Source organism: Poecilia latipinna, unplaced genomic scaffold (assembly GCF_001443285.1).
Source record: "Poecilia latipinna isolate Pla-1442-1.1 unplaced genomic scaffold, P_latipinna-1.0 Scaffold4, whole genome shotgun sequence".
NCBI classification, from domain to species: Eukaryota; Metazoa; Chordata; class Actinopteri; order Cyprinodontiformes; family Poeciliidae; genus Poecilia; species Poecilia latipinna.
This window is the reverse complement of record NW_015112620.1, coordinates 628,932-643,627: the sequence shown is the minus strand read 5'-3', so window position 1 is coordinate 643,627 and position 14,696 is coordinate 628,932. Positions and strand designations below refer to the sequence as shown.

At 39.3% G+C, this 14,696-nt stretch overlaps 1 protein-coding gene across 3 annotated transcripts in view; it reads left to right on the top strand.

Moving 5' to 3' along the window:
• plppr2b (phospholipid phosphatase related 2b) overlaps window positions 1–14,696 on the top strand; it is a 69,007-nt gene that overhangs the window by 5,325 nt on the left and 48,986 nt on the right. Inside the window, exons 2-4 of one of the 3 annotated variants that reach the window (XM_015056028.1) lie at window positions 56–253; window positions 5,405–5,858; window positions 10,946–11,056. In XM_015056028.1, the coding sequence (XP_014911514.1) occupies window positions 10,946–11,056 (111 nt within the window). In that variant the 5' untranslated portion in view covers window positions 56–253; window positions 5,405–5,858. Of the gene's footprint in view, window positions 1–55; window positions 254–5,368; window positions 5,859–5,945; window positions 6,019–10,945; window positions 11,057–14,696 lie in introns of those variants that run through there. The other 2 variants (XM_015056108.1, XM_015056168.1) reach the window with 2 other exon arrangements.

Genomic DNA, 14,696 nt, shown 5'->3' with positions numbered 1-14,696 from the left:
TTAATATTTTTATAAATTAATTTTTTTTTTTTTTTTTTTTTTTTTTTGGCTGCAGGCAGAAAGACAGAGATTCAGGAAAAGTAGTGGACAGCTTTGTCTGGGCCTCTGCTCCAATTTTGCTTTGTCGGAGGTAATTCAGAGTGGGAAAACGTCTGCCGGAGATGTGCTTTTACGCCTGGAAATGCAAGACGGGGAGTGTGATGGAACGTCAGTTGATAATGACCAAGAGTCGAGTCGGGTCATGATGCAACAGGTTTGTTGTGGAAAAGCTGCCGCTCTCGGTGTGCTGTTTTCTTTACAGCGCAGTGAGCATAGCAGTTTACTGATGACTGTTATTCTGCTGATAAATACTATGTGTCTGAACAAGCACCATGCAGGTAAAAAAAAAAGCACAAGCAGCAGAATTTCCCTTCACGTTGACTCACAGTTGGAGAAGAAAGGCTGACGTACGCCTACTCACACGTTGTTTTGCTAACTGAGAGCCATTTTAGGTACAGCCCTTAAATACTCTGAAGATAGTTCAGAGGTGATTGCAGGTATTTCACCTCTATTGGCTAGAGAGACATGTATATTTTTATATTTTATAAAAAACTGTAGAAAAAGTTAGAACACAATTTTATTTTTGAAATTTCTATTTGATATAAATGTAATTGTAACATCAGAACATGTGGAAAACTCCCAGGAAAGTCTTGTCACGTTCAATACCTTGAAAAAAAAAATCTATTTCCCTTAACTTGTGACGGTAATTGGTTGGGCTGAATTTTGCTTAGAGGTAACATCTTTTAGATTTATTTGCAAGAAATGTACTTTTCTTAACATTAGTGTAGAAACCCACGGTAACTTGTATGAATTCAAGTTCCAGACCGTTCAGTTCCCTCTTATATACAAGCAAAGTTTCTTCATCCCAAACGGTTTATTTTAAGTTAATTGAAGCCTTTTTCAAAACACCTACATATAATCTCCACATCCTTAGGTGATTACAGCCTACGTTTAAGATGGACTGCAATGTTTACTCAGACTGGTTGCAAAAGGATCATTTTTCTTTTGATTTAGCTTATTTATTGTTAAACCGGCTGTTAAGAAAATTGTTACTTTTTGTCGCATTACACCTAGGGCGACCATTAAGAGATTAGTAGGCTCTTCCTTTTGTCCATGAATCATAGGATGATGGGGGGCGGGGGAACTATGTGCCATGTCTCAATTAGAAAAAAAAAAAAAAAACTGGGTCAATCAATTTTAATTTATCTTTTACCACAGCTTACTCATATTTCATTTATACTACACTATGCTTGAGCCTCATTTTGTCACCATGAACAGCTTTTTTTTATTTTTTTATTTTGTTTTGTTTTAATTTGGCCAGATGTAGAGCTGAGCATGAACCCTTAAAATACCAAAGGAAAAAAGTTCTTTAGAGATGCTCAGTATTTAAGGCACATGAAACACAGCTTAGCTGACCTGCGCTGTGTCTACTTCTGTAATCCCATTTAGCTGAAAATCTGATTAATTCTTTATGTCTGAAAGTCCCAAGCTTGGCAATTTGAAGCTAAAATGTCCTTGGCTGTGATCCACAGCGATAGTATCTGAAATGAGCACATCCAAAGACTCGGCCTACTTCTGATTCCCCAAGACAAGGGAGAGTCTTTACATGAGCAGCCAGCCGGTGGGAGTACACAAGCACATATCTTACTGTATTATCCTTACAACATGGAAATAATCCGTGTGTGTGTGTGTTTACAAAGGGAGGCATTTGGTAGTATACCAACCTTTCCCTTACAATGCGGTCTATGGGCTTTTGTACAGGAGAATTCATGTGTGCAAGTACCAGCACCTTCTGAACACCGCTCTTTGTCTGCAGAGGTATGCACGTGCAGCGTGGCGTTAAGAGTCCCGTTTGTGTCCATGCGAATGCAGCACACACAGGAGGAGAGACTGGCTGGAGTGGGTTCAAGGGGCTTTTATTTAGAGACAATGTTATTTATGACATCACTGTTTCTTAACAGTGACAGGTTTAATGTTGTATCGTGCTGTAAAAAAAGTTTCTGCCCCTTCCCTCGAATGTTTCAGGACAACTCATCAAACAAAGATAAGCTGAGTAAATTCAAAATGCAGATTTAAAATGTTTTACTTGTACATTGATTAGTTGGGGAGAGGAGTCATGTGCTAAAACATAACGGTTTTGACAAGTAATCATTGCATCAGCTAGGGATTAAAAAATAAATAAATAAAAATTGCCCAGACAGTAATTATCCAGTAGGGTAGCACTTATTTGCTTGGGGCCACTTTCTTTCTTTTTGGCCAGGCAATGCACATTGAACAGCAATGTACATTGAACAGCAATGTACATTATAAACAATAATGCAAGCTGAAAGTATTTGATTTGGACAATATCCTCTGTCGATGGCTTTGATGTTAAAAATATAATACTCAGCAAAACTGAATGTGACTGTTATACTTTTGTACGTCTGAAAATGGTAGGTCATTTATCAGATCCTTTGTTCAGTTTTTTTTTTTTTTAATTATGCGTTTTTTGTGATTTGGGCTAACAAGAAAGCTTTAAGTTATTGCTATTGGCAAAAAGGGGGAAGCTGTGTGGAAAACATTCCCAGGGGAGCACAGGTGTATTCCATATGTGGATGTTTGTGAATCCAAACCCTCTGCTGCATTACACTTGTTCTCAGTATTTGAAGTTTGCTTATGTGCACAGAGCCTCTCTGTTATTTTGTCCTTATCTTTGACAATTCTTCTCTTTTTATTTCTTTTAACGAACAGAACCATCAAATGTACTTCGCCCTATAAGTAGTAAGACCAGAAATACATAATCAAAATTATTCGCTGCTCATTCTTAACTCATGCAAGGGGGAGAAAAGCTGCATACCTGCAGAGCTTGAGTTAAAGGAATGGTCTTAATAAAGCAAACGGGAGGCTGTAATAGACAGATATTAATGAAGCTAATTAGCACCATGCAGTCATTTCTACGAGCTTGCAGCAACTTTCACATTTGTGGAAAGTTGTTTGTGTCATTTGTTAAGGACTGATTAGTAGACATTACTTATTATGTCTTCTTCTCCTTCCACTTCAGATAGCGGTGAAAGAGGATAATTAGATGAAGTTTTATTTTGACCCAGTTGTGCGTGCGTGCGTGTGCGTTTCTCACCCAGGCTTCTGAACTCAGTGATTTGCCTGCAACGCCACTTATCACCAGCGCTTGTCTCATCTGCGTTGTCTGTGTGCTTTTAAATGTGTGGGTATTTCTGCATAGGCACGTCCCCCCATTTGATACTACTGTTCTTGAATGCAGCAGGTTTCCATGGGAACTATGACATCAGTGACACCACGTGATTTTATCCATAATGCTCGGGTGGGAGAGAAAAGCCACTTTGCCATGAGTGGTCCACGGTCCCTCTCCAGCTGTGAGTGATTTGTTTGAGTGGAGAAGAAGGGTGGGCGGCTGGTTCCTTACATTGTAGGAAACTGTGACGGGTTTTGAAATGTAGTTTCATCGAGAACAATGCCAGACACGGTCCCATTTCTGAGCTTTTATCTCCCTCAACGATGTCGTCTGATAATAAGTTTCAAAGACACTGAACTGTCATAAATGTTGGGGAGGTAACGTTGGCTTCCCAAGAGTGACAAATTATTGACGCAGTGTAGTGCAGAGTTGTGTAAAGGAAGGAAAATAATTTGTGGTTTGTAATATTTATTCCATAATAAAAATAGAACAAATGTTACATAGCTGCAAGCCTTTTTGGGTATGTCTCTACTAGCTTTTCACGTCTTGATTTTAACATTTTTGCTCATTGTAAAATAAACCAAACTTAATCAGTTAGTCAGGATTAAGATCCTCTGGGAACATCAGTTTTCAGTCTTGTCACAAATTCTCAGTTGAATTTAGGCCTGGACTTTGACTAGGCCATTGTAATGCATGAATGTGGTTTGAGCTATGACATTTCATTGGAGTCGTTGCTGTGTTTTGGCGTTTTTGTCCTGCTGGAAGGTGATCCTCTAGTCTGAAGTCCTTTGCAGTTTTTCTTCCAGGATTACTGAATTTAACTTTGTTTGTCTTCCAAGTTCGATAAGCTTCCCTACCCCAAGTGAAAAAAAAAAAAAAAAAAAAAAATGTAAAGTGTGACGCAGCCACCCCCTTACTTTACCACTTTACTATATGCATGGTAATTAGGGTGACAGTTTTAGTGCCACAACACATACACACACAGAGACTGCAGTGTTTTGCATGCATACATAAGATAAGTCAGTTCTTGTCTCATCTTAGTAGAGCACTCCTTCTATAACATGTTTGCTGTTTCCTACACGTCCGCTGGCTTTATTTATTTTTATTTTCACACTTTTGAAAGATTAATTAATGCTCTCTGAAATGGTCAATATTGTTTCGTAATCTAACTCTCATTTTAAATTGTTGATTTTATTCAAAAGATGAGTTATACAAGGGGATCCCACACTTTTCAGATTTTTATTTGAAAAAATTCCACTGTTGGTCTGTTATATAAATTCCCAGTAGTATTCATAGAAGTTTTTGAAATAAATTGCAAAATTTCAAGGGTTATGAAAACCTATGCAGAGCCACTATGTCAAAGTGGAACTCCTATTTTTTTTTATTTTTTTTTTTCTGTAAACAGGGTTGAAGTCCAAAGTGAATTTAGCCTTTGCCTCAGTGCCTTCAGTGGATGTCCCAGTCCCTTGCAGTGCACTGTGCATGCGTGTTTAAACATTTACTAAAAGACTCACCCTCACAGAAACATGCATTTCTCATGAAAACTCTGACTGCCTTCAGTTTGCCACTGATTTAGGCGTAATTTATTTAATGCAACCCAAAATCATTAAGTAATGCACATACCTGCATGTGGAAAAAAACAAAAACAAACAAAAAAAAAAAACAACCTCTAAATCCTCCTGGTGAGCTTGCGACCAGAAGGCCTGTGACCTACATAGGGACATGTGTGGGTTGCATCCCACTTTTCTGCTTGACAATACATCATTAACCCTACTTCAGGCTGTTCAGAATTGAGGTCCCAGATCACCTGAGCTCACTCTGTATAAGGCAAGGTGCTCAAAAAAAGCCGTAGAAGCACACAACACTGACTACCATTGGGAAATTCAGCTGCATTTCTCTCCTGGCTCTCCAGCCATAATCACACACATGCACGCACACAAACACACACACACACAACCAGTACTTTTACGCTCAGAGTGTGTCTCCCTTTTTTTGTCAAAGTGGTTTCCAGGGGTACTAAAATGCATGATGTCTACCATTTTAGCCACGGTGTTGCTTCAGCCTCTGACTACCACACACACATTCTCATTTTTGCTCTCATCTGTCTCTCTCTCTCTTTCTTAAATTCCCTCTTCCCACTGTTTTTTCCCTCCGCTCTTTCTTTCCCACACGCAGATGCAGATGCTCTCACACACACGTTCTCCTCCTCTCCCCGTATCCACCGGCAACTGCACTGAGCAGGCTCCCTCACTGAGTCCGTGGATCTCGTCACTTGACTAATTAGCCTGGAAGTGCTGTTGAAGATCATCACATTTAGCTTGCCGACCCAGCAGCAGAGAGCAGACAGATATAGACCAGTCTGGCTGCAGGCTGAGTGCCTGGCAGTGGGCAGGCTCTCTATCTCTCTCTATTCACACTTAGTGCCGAAAGGCTTATAAGTGGCGGAGCAGCGGAAGTGAGGGGCGGCTGTGCTTTGAAAGAGACGAAAAGAGGAGAAAGAGGGAGATCGGAGCTGAGACCACATCCAGACCACACGATGCGACTTCGCTGCAGAAGCAAAATCCCCTTAGACTTCTAGAGGCAGCGGCCACTGTTCAGCAGCACTGCTTCCAACACACAGAGACAGAAGGTGAGACTTTTTCAAACCACTTGCTAAGCCTGGTTTGTTTGGAAAACTGTGTGTGTGCGTGTGTGTGTTTGAGCGAGCAGACGAGAAAGGTAAAGAGAGGAGTGGAAGACGTCCTCCTACAGATGGAATTCCTGCTGTGCTGCTCCTGAGGTTCAACAATGTGGGTCACAGGGATGCTCAGCTGCACACACACACACACACACACACACACACACACACACACACACACACACACACACACACACACACACACACACACACTCACATACTCTAAAAAAAGTAATACCCAAATCGGCATGCAATGAGTCCCTGAATAATAGTCACTTTTTCAGTGTAAGAAGTAGGAGAAAACCTTAGCATGAGCATAAATGTGTGTGTGTTTGTGAATCACTGAGTGTGTGCCAGTGAGGTTTTTAGCCTTTTGTTGTCGTGGTACCAGTAAAGGGCTTAAAGATGCACATAATAGTGAACAGCATGGAGAATCAGTCATGCCAGCCTTTTGCCTTATTGCTTCTCACAGCTTTGGAAAAGCAGTACATAAAAGATCTTCCCAAACACTGTATGTACAGCACGCTGCCTGTGTGAGCGTGTGCATGTATGGATACAATTCTTTTATATTTATGACATAAATATTACAGTGTGCTCTCTGTGGATTGTGGGGCTTTGAATCCTGTTTCTCTTTGAAAACAGTTTGCACTTTACAACAAGAGCTTATATTTCAACCTACGTAATGTATATGCAGTGATGTTGTTGCAGTGTTCACTGAATATTTTTTTGGGTTTGAGCATTTTTAATGGTACAGAAGCACTAATCAGAGTGGGTTTTTTTTAAATAACAATTTTAGCCTTTCTGGGGACTACAGCGACGTTAATTGAAAGTCTTTTGTCCTATTAGAAGTTTTATGGTATTAGAAATGTATGCTTCCCTTTAAATTAAAAACTAAATGATTACAGAATTAACATTTTCATCTGCTTTTGCCATTTTCTGTTAACGACTAGAACAGTTATACCGACATGAAACAGAGATCTCGGTTTGTATTTTCTACAGAAGGCAAAGGCATTTCATAAAGCTGCAAAATGTCCAAATCCAGTCTGTTCCTTAATAACCACGTCAAGTTTATTTGTACAGCACATTTCAGCAACAAGGCAGTTCAAAATGCTTTACACCATTAAGCATTCGTAAACAACGAATAAACATTACATTTTATCAAATACCATCATCAAAATCACCGAGCAAATATACATTAAATATACTGATAAATACCCAAGCTTTTATGACTCATAGGCAACTCTAAAAGGATGGGTTGTTAGCCTTGATTTAAAGGAACTCAGTGTTTCAGCTTTTTTTCAGTTTTCTGGAAGTTTGTTCCAGATTAGTAGAGCACAACAACTGAATGCTGCGTCTCCATGTTTGGTTCTGGTTTTGGGAATGACTAATGGACTTGAATCAGAAGACGTGGCTGGAAGCTTGATACAACAACAGGTCTTTGACGTATCTTGTTGCTATACCACTGAGTGATTTATAAAATAACTAAATGTATTTGAAAGTCTACACTCTGAGCTACAGGGTAAGGACTTTAGAACTGGGGTGATGTGCTCTATTTCCTGGTTTCAGGGCTTCAAACAATGAAACCACAAAGTTGATGTGCAATGCTTAGCCTTCCTGTTATCTGTTGAAGTTGGCTTTTGGTTGGCTGACCATTTGCCAGTTTAACAAAACATCCCTAATTTGGATACTAGTGGGTATCCTTTGGAAGGTGACTCAATTTGGTATCTGCTACAAAACGACAAAATGGTGGAGGGGTGAAATGACCATTACACGTCCAAGTCTCATTCACCCTGAACAAAAAAATTATCATTTTCATTGTAAAAAGATTCATTTTCTGGGCTTTAAGTTATGTACTAACAGTTTCCACAACTAAGAGTTCCAGCACTTAGGCAGTCCTGATGTTTCCCTGATGAGGAAAACATCAGATTTGAATGTTTCTTCGCCCTGTTGGCCATTCCTGCCACCGGCTGATTTCTCCCTGCCTCTCTACTTCAACTACATCTAAGAGACAATGTAACACTATTTCTCAGATGCATGTCCGGCTGTCTGCATTCCAAGCTTTGTTAACCCCAAATTACCAAGGAGACTTATTATATTAAAAGATACTTGAATTACTAACACATTTATTGGCTTATTCATTTAATTAGTCCTAAATTTGTTAATATTTCAAGTTTAGGGACTGTTCAGATCTATATATGTATGCATAGATAGTGCTGAGCTTGCAAGATCAATGTGATATATTTCTCAGTGCAAAGTATAAATTAGTAATCTTTGAATCTCATTTTAGTTAAAAAAAAAAAAGCCTGTTGAACTTTGATTAAAAAGAAAGCCTTGTTTTTGTGTCAATGGATTAAACGGCTTCAGATGTGAGGAGATCTTTGTGAAATGTTTTTTTTTCAGTCTGTTGCATTTTTAATTCTTGCTTTGTTAATGCACAGATTATACATTTTATTAATATTTGATCATGTTTGACTGATTTGTGTGCTTTTACATTTATTATTATTTTCATAATGGATTCTCAGGGCCTGTTTGGACAGGACTGAAGGACTCGCCTTTTATCTATTATTCTTCATTACTCATTCAGGGCCGAAATACAAGCATGGATGCCGTCCAACCTTGTGAAGTGGAGCACTCTCCACTTCTGCCGTAACAACCGCTGATTGAGGAAAGGGCTGACGAGGCGCTATAAAGTTAGGGAGATAATTGTTGCCAAGGAGATGAGGGAATAAGCGTGATATCTGCAGAGAAAAACCAGCTGGTCCTAAAATGAATAAATTATATACAGAGGATTGGTGTTTTGTTTTTTTTTCTCTTTATGAGCAATAACAGGCAGATTAGAAAGTTCCTAACTCCTAACAAAATGTTTTTGCCGCTTTAATCAAAGACGTATGATCTGAATGCCTTTTGAGATTTTCCGCATATAACGAGGCTGACATTATTTAGCGCGAGTGCGATGATTTGCATGCCAGAAACCCCAAAGCTTCTCATGAGCTCTTACTCTAACGCTCTGCTCCTTCTCCTCTTTTCTCTCCTTTTGTCTTTGTCATATGAGGCTTTATTCTTTTCTTTCTACCTGTTATCCAACTATCAGAATTATTTCCCATTGCTGAATTTGCTTGCTTTTTACCTCACCATCCACACTTCTGTCTCCAAACATCTGCACCATGACTTTGTCTCTTTTTTTGTATCTCTTTCTGTCAGGCTTTTGTTTTTGATCATCACTCCTCTGTTTCCACTCTAGTTCTCCTCCTATCAGCCTCATTTCCTCCTCCTCCTCCATTCTTCCATTTCCTCCCTGTTTGGTTTGTGTGTTTGCGCCTGTATACCTGAGTGTTTTTTTTTTGTTTTTTGATGTATCATGCAGGATGTGCCACTGTGTGCGTTTTTGCACATCTGCAAATGTGTGTGTAGCAAAAAGCGTAGGTGTGCGTTTGCATAAAAAATGTTTTTTTTCATACTTTTTACTCACGGTGGGTAGAGAAAGGATTCCCCGTTTATACTCAGAAAGGATTATATGCAGAAATGCGGGGCACGGAGGCTATCGGAAATCTAGATTTATGAGTGCATGGTTGCTACATTATTCAACGCTCAAATTGTCCTCAATATGCTAGTTAGATACATCCTGCTTCTTTTGTTCACTGTAAAGGCTTGATCCTCTGTAACTGGTGCCATTTCTGTAAATCCTCAGAAAGGCGTCCTTTATCTGGTAAAGTGCCTGCAATCGTAGTTTTTTTTTTTTTAAATCATTTTAATTATCCACAGGATTTTACAAATGTTTCAATTATTTAAAGCAGAAAGAAAATCAAAGCATTACAAGAATGCTACAGTCTGAATCTCACGCTTCGAAGTTAAAGATACAGTTTTGATTAAATAAGCAGACATTTGAGAAAAGGCAAAACTGGCTTGAGGGATGGAGGATTTCACTAAAACTTCATATATTTTGTTAGCACAATATATAATGGTGATCATTATTTTTCTTCATATCATGCATGATCAAAAGAACTGAGGTAGAATATGTTGCAGAAATTTAAAATAAAGCAGTTTCATAAAAATACTTAAGAAAATAGACAAACAGATTAGATTAGACATAAATTGCAGTTATTTCCAGTAATCTGTAAAAGGCATCAAAATGTTTAAAACATCAGCAATAGGAATATATTCACTGTAAGGAAAATATGACGACTCAAATTAAAATAAATCTAAAGTAATAACTTGCATGTAATTTTTCAGAGCATTTTGTTTATGTCTTAGCATCATGTTTAACAATTTTATTGACATTCTGGTTATAAATGAAGGATTTGAATTCTACTGGTGGCTGTTTCACATGTTGAAGTGACGATTTTCATCACTTTTTATGAAGAGCAATAGATTGATATCCAATGAAAATGAAGTGAAGCGCTAGAAGTAGTGAGGCATTGTCAGGAACCCGGTTTCCACATCCTCTGCCTCAACCAAAGCGTTTCTGATGCCTGTGGGTCAGCACAGCAGAGGAAGAGATCCCAGGCTGATGTGAAGACGTCACAGATTAAGGAGCCAAGCAAATTGCCCAAAGCAACAAAACACCTTCCCTTGTACTTTTGAATTTGTCTCAATATTTGGGAGAATAAATAGCTCTGTTAAGCAAGGAATAAAACAAGAGGAATGTGACTCTGAGTCAATGTATTCATAAATTCATCCATCTGTTGTCAAAAATGGTTTTGTAGAGATATCACTTACCAGAAGAAAACACCTTCCTTTTCCCAGTGCCAATATGCAACTGATACTAGGGGAACCGGGAACCCAAGACTTTTTCATGCCAGTGAGATATTGCTGCAGAGAAGGTACCGTTCTACCCACCTGCTCCATCCTGCCGTCACTCATGAAAAAGATACTTGAAACTTCTGCATTTAAGGCAGAGACTGAACCTTTTCTGAGAATCATGACTTCAGTTTTAACTATGCTTTTATTGCATGGATATGAGTTATATATTTTTTTATTTTAAACAAAGATGAATACATGTGATAGACAAAAACGTTACAATGAACTTCTATCTCCTACAGATGATTGACAGTCAGCGACCATCGCAGAGGAGGCCCGTGATGAACCTTACCGCAGACAGAGGCCAGTTGAAAACCAGCACCTACATCGTGCCCTGTTTCCTCTTCGTGGAGGTGAGCTGGAAATAATATTTCCCACAGTGATCTGGTTCAACAGACACAACATCTGTTAGGGTTGTGACAGAGAATCAAGTTAAAACTGCCGGGTTCTTTGGTATAGTTGTGGAAACATCCAGGAGGATGAAATGCCATAAAGAAAGCTAATGAGCATGAAAAAGAACATTTTCCATCATGCGAATGTTCTCTGCTTGCATCTCTATCGCTCAGCCTTTGATGCTTTTCTCATGGCAGATTAACACGAATGACTGTCAGCTGCAGAAATCAGATGGCAGGCTCTGTTTTCAGTTCACTGACTCCAAAAAAGAGTGATTGATTTGGATGAATTAACACAAATGGGTAATTATCCTCAGCCCATGAATCACTTGGTGATAACGTTAAAAGGATGGTGAAGGGATCTATCGTGGAAGTCCTCTCCAAAGCTTTCTTCGCTCATCATTTCCTGCTCCTCTTGCTCCCTCTCTCTCCCCCTCTTCCTACGGCTCTTCATTTCTCTGTGTAATCCCTTAATGACCTGGCACAGCCCTTGTGGCCTTTGCTAATATTTCCAAATTTATTGCTCTAATTAAGAAGGGAAACCCAATTTGGCCATCCCATGCTGCAAGTTGTGTGAACTGCAGCAGTGATAGTAGGTAGCGTTGACTTAGCTTTTTTGCTGCTGTTGTTTAAAGTCTACAACAGGCAATGCAATTACAGTGTTGCAGAAAGGTTAATGAGCATGCAAATGTGCAGAGCTAATGCCATCATCTCCCTTTTGTATTTTTTAACTCTTGCCACGTTACAAAATCAAACTTTATTGAATTTTATTGGGATATTTTTGTAGAAGATCAACACAAAATAGTGCATATCTGCAAAGTGGAAGGTGAATTATATTTAGGAAATAAAGCTCTTTATGGGTTTGTCTCTACTGGCTTTACACTTCTAAAAACTGAATTTTCTTGCCCATTCGCCTTTGTAAAACAGGTCAAACTCAGTTTATCTGGAGATTTTTCAAGCTTTTCCACAGATTCTCCATTGCATTTTGATGTCTAGACTTTACACTCTATTTCATTTTACTATTCACATGGGTATGCTTTGATCTGAACTGCTCTTTTCCAGCTATGCATGTTCAGGGTTGTCCTGCTGAAAAGTTAACCTTTGCCCTCCTGCATCTAAGTGCTTTTTTTGATCCTTTATTTATCTCCATCCATCTTCCCTTTAACTCTAACCAGTCTAACTTTCCCTGCCAAACAAAAGCATCCCCACTGCATGATGCTGCCACCGCCGTATCTCACATTGAGAATTGTGTGTTGAGGGTGATGTGCAGAGGTTTCTCCGACACACAGTTGTGTGCAGGCCAAAAACATTTTGGTTGGTTTATGACTGATAATTTTTCTCAATTATGGCACCTTGAACATCACAATGTGAGATACTCAAATATTGGGATGTTGAATTTTAACTTAACTCTTACAACTTTACCACAGCTTTATCTTCACCTATCTTATCTGCACCTGAGTCCTTCACAGATATTATGTGGCTTCTGAAGGTTGTTAGCTGCACTGGATTTTATTTTGAGTTGTTAGAATAAATGTGACCGAGGCTTACACTGTCTCTTTATTTTCCATGGAAATAATTTTTAACAAACATTATGTGTCGCTTCACTCGCATTGATTAATTATGCACTACTTACTTAGTTGTTCTATCTTGTAAAATCTCCGGAAAATAAATCAAAGTTTGTGGCTGCACATGGGAAGTATGAATACTTTCTTAAAGCGCTATAATTGTGAAAAGCTTGGACTTTCATACTGAAGATAAAAAAAAAAATAAAATAAAAATTCCTGCAGGCTAGGAAAAGCAAAAGATTGGTTGAGAAAACTTTTGAGATAAAAGCCCAAACTTCTGATGTTGTTGAAAATCTCGTCTCATTTCACGTTTGATTTTTTTTTTTTTTTTTTTTTTGTAACTGAGTTCAGCTTCAGCTGCAGCTGCAGCGACAGCCTGCTCTTGAAAAAGATCTTTAGAAGAACCTCTTTCGGCCCTGTTGTTCTTTTGTCTGTTGGAGCTCATTCATAACATCCTCTTGAGGTCATACGGTTGCTTTTCAACGGTTCAGACAAACCACTACTGTTACACTCTTCCAACATAAAACCACTCGGCGCAGCGATTCAGGGGTTGGGGGGTGGGGGGATTTTTATTGCACAAATTTACAATTACTCATAGCTTTGCATATATTTACCCCTCCCCTCCTACAGTATTCTCTTTGATGCTCTCCGGAGCCGTTCACAGGCGCTCTCCTCATGCAGGTTCTTGGCATCACTTTTCTTTAACACTCATTCACTTGAGTAATTACATCATATGCACCAGATCTCTCCATTTAGATTTTACATAAAATCTCATCACTTCCTCCGCCCACTCAAGCCCGTCTTCCATCATAACCTCTCCCTGCTCCTCAGTGCTTCTGTCCAGCTTCATGATTTCTCTTGAGCCTCCTTCCTCCCCCTTTTTTTCCCAGATGTTTCTTTTTAGCTCCATCTTTGGATTTGTGTCTCATTAACGTAGATTTTGTCCTCAGCGGACCCCCGTTCGTGTGCTCACCTCACGCCACAGAAATTCAAACCCAGGATGGGAATTTCTTCCCATTTTCTCATCCTTCTTGGAGGCTTCTGCCTCTGTTTGCGTTAGCTCAGATGCAGCCAGAGGTGGGATGATGTGAATCTGGCTTGACTTTAATCACCTGGTAGTCGCACGCATTGTGGTGGTTTAATAAAGGGCATTTTTAAAATTAAATTCTCCCCTCTTCATCTGTTTTCATACAGAAGCCGCCTGCTGTTGCACAGCTCCCCCCGGAGGGCACTCTGTCCTTTGTTGCTACATTAGCATCTCATTATCTATTTCTTTTCTATTCAAATGCCCCGTGTGATTCCTGCTCCTCTCTTGCCATCTTGATGATGATTCCTTTTCTCGTTCCGTCTTTATCAATACAATCTGGTTCTCTACTGCTCACACTGTGTCCCTCGCCCTTTATCTTTGTATTTGCTTGATGATCATTTTCCTGTCCCTCAATCTGTCCTGAAGACATTTCATCACTCCGGTTATCTGAGCTCTTGTCTGCACTATCTGACTCTGATCGTCTCTGTTTCATGTCTTTATCTTCTGTCCCTGAGTGAACGCTTAATTTTTCTGATGAAAAATGTGATTATTTCTCATTTAGAAGTGCGTGCTTTTTGTCTAACATATAGGACAACAGTAAAAAGAAAACAATCTGGAAAGATGATGAATCCTCATCTCACCTCCCCTCTTGGTGTGGCCTCATGCGGGCACCGCTTCTGACGTTCCTCTTTAGAGAGTCATTTTGACACGGCTGCCTCCTGACCGAGCCGGGTGGGAGGACGTTTGCTCAGAAGTTGATGTCGTCAGGGTCAGACGGACTGACTGTAAAAATCTGTTCTAAAGCTCACTCAGACATACCCTGCAAAAGTATTCAGACCCTGGGAGTTTTTTCATATGATGTCACATGACAACCACAAAACCTCAGCATATTTTACCTTTACTTCATATCATACAATAAAACATGGAAAAAAAGGGGGGGGGGGGTAGAAAAAAAAAAAGCCTTTTTATGAAAAAAAAAATCTAATGAATTTTTTAAATTTTTTATTTT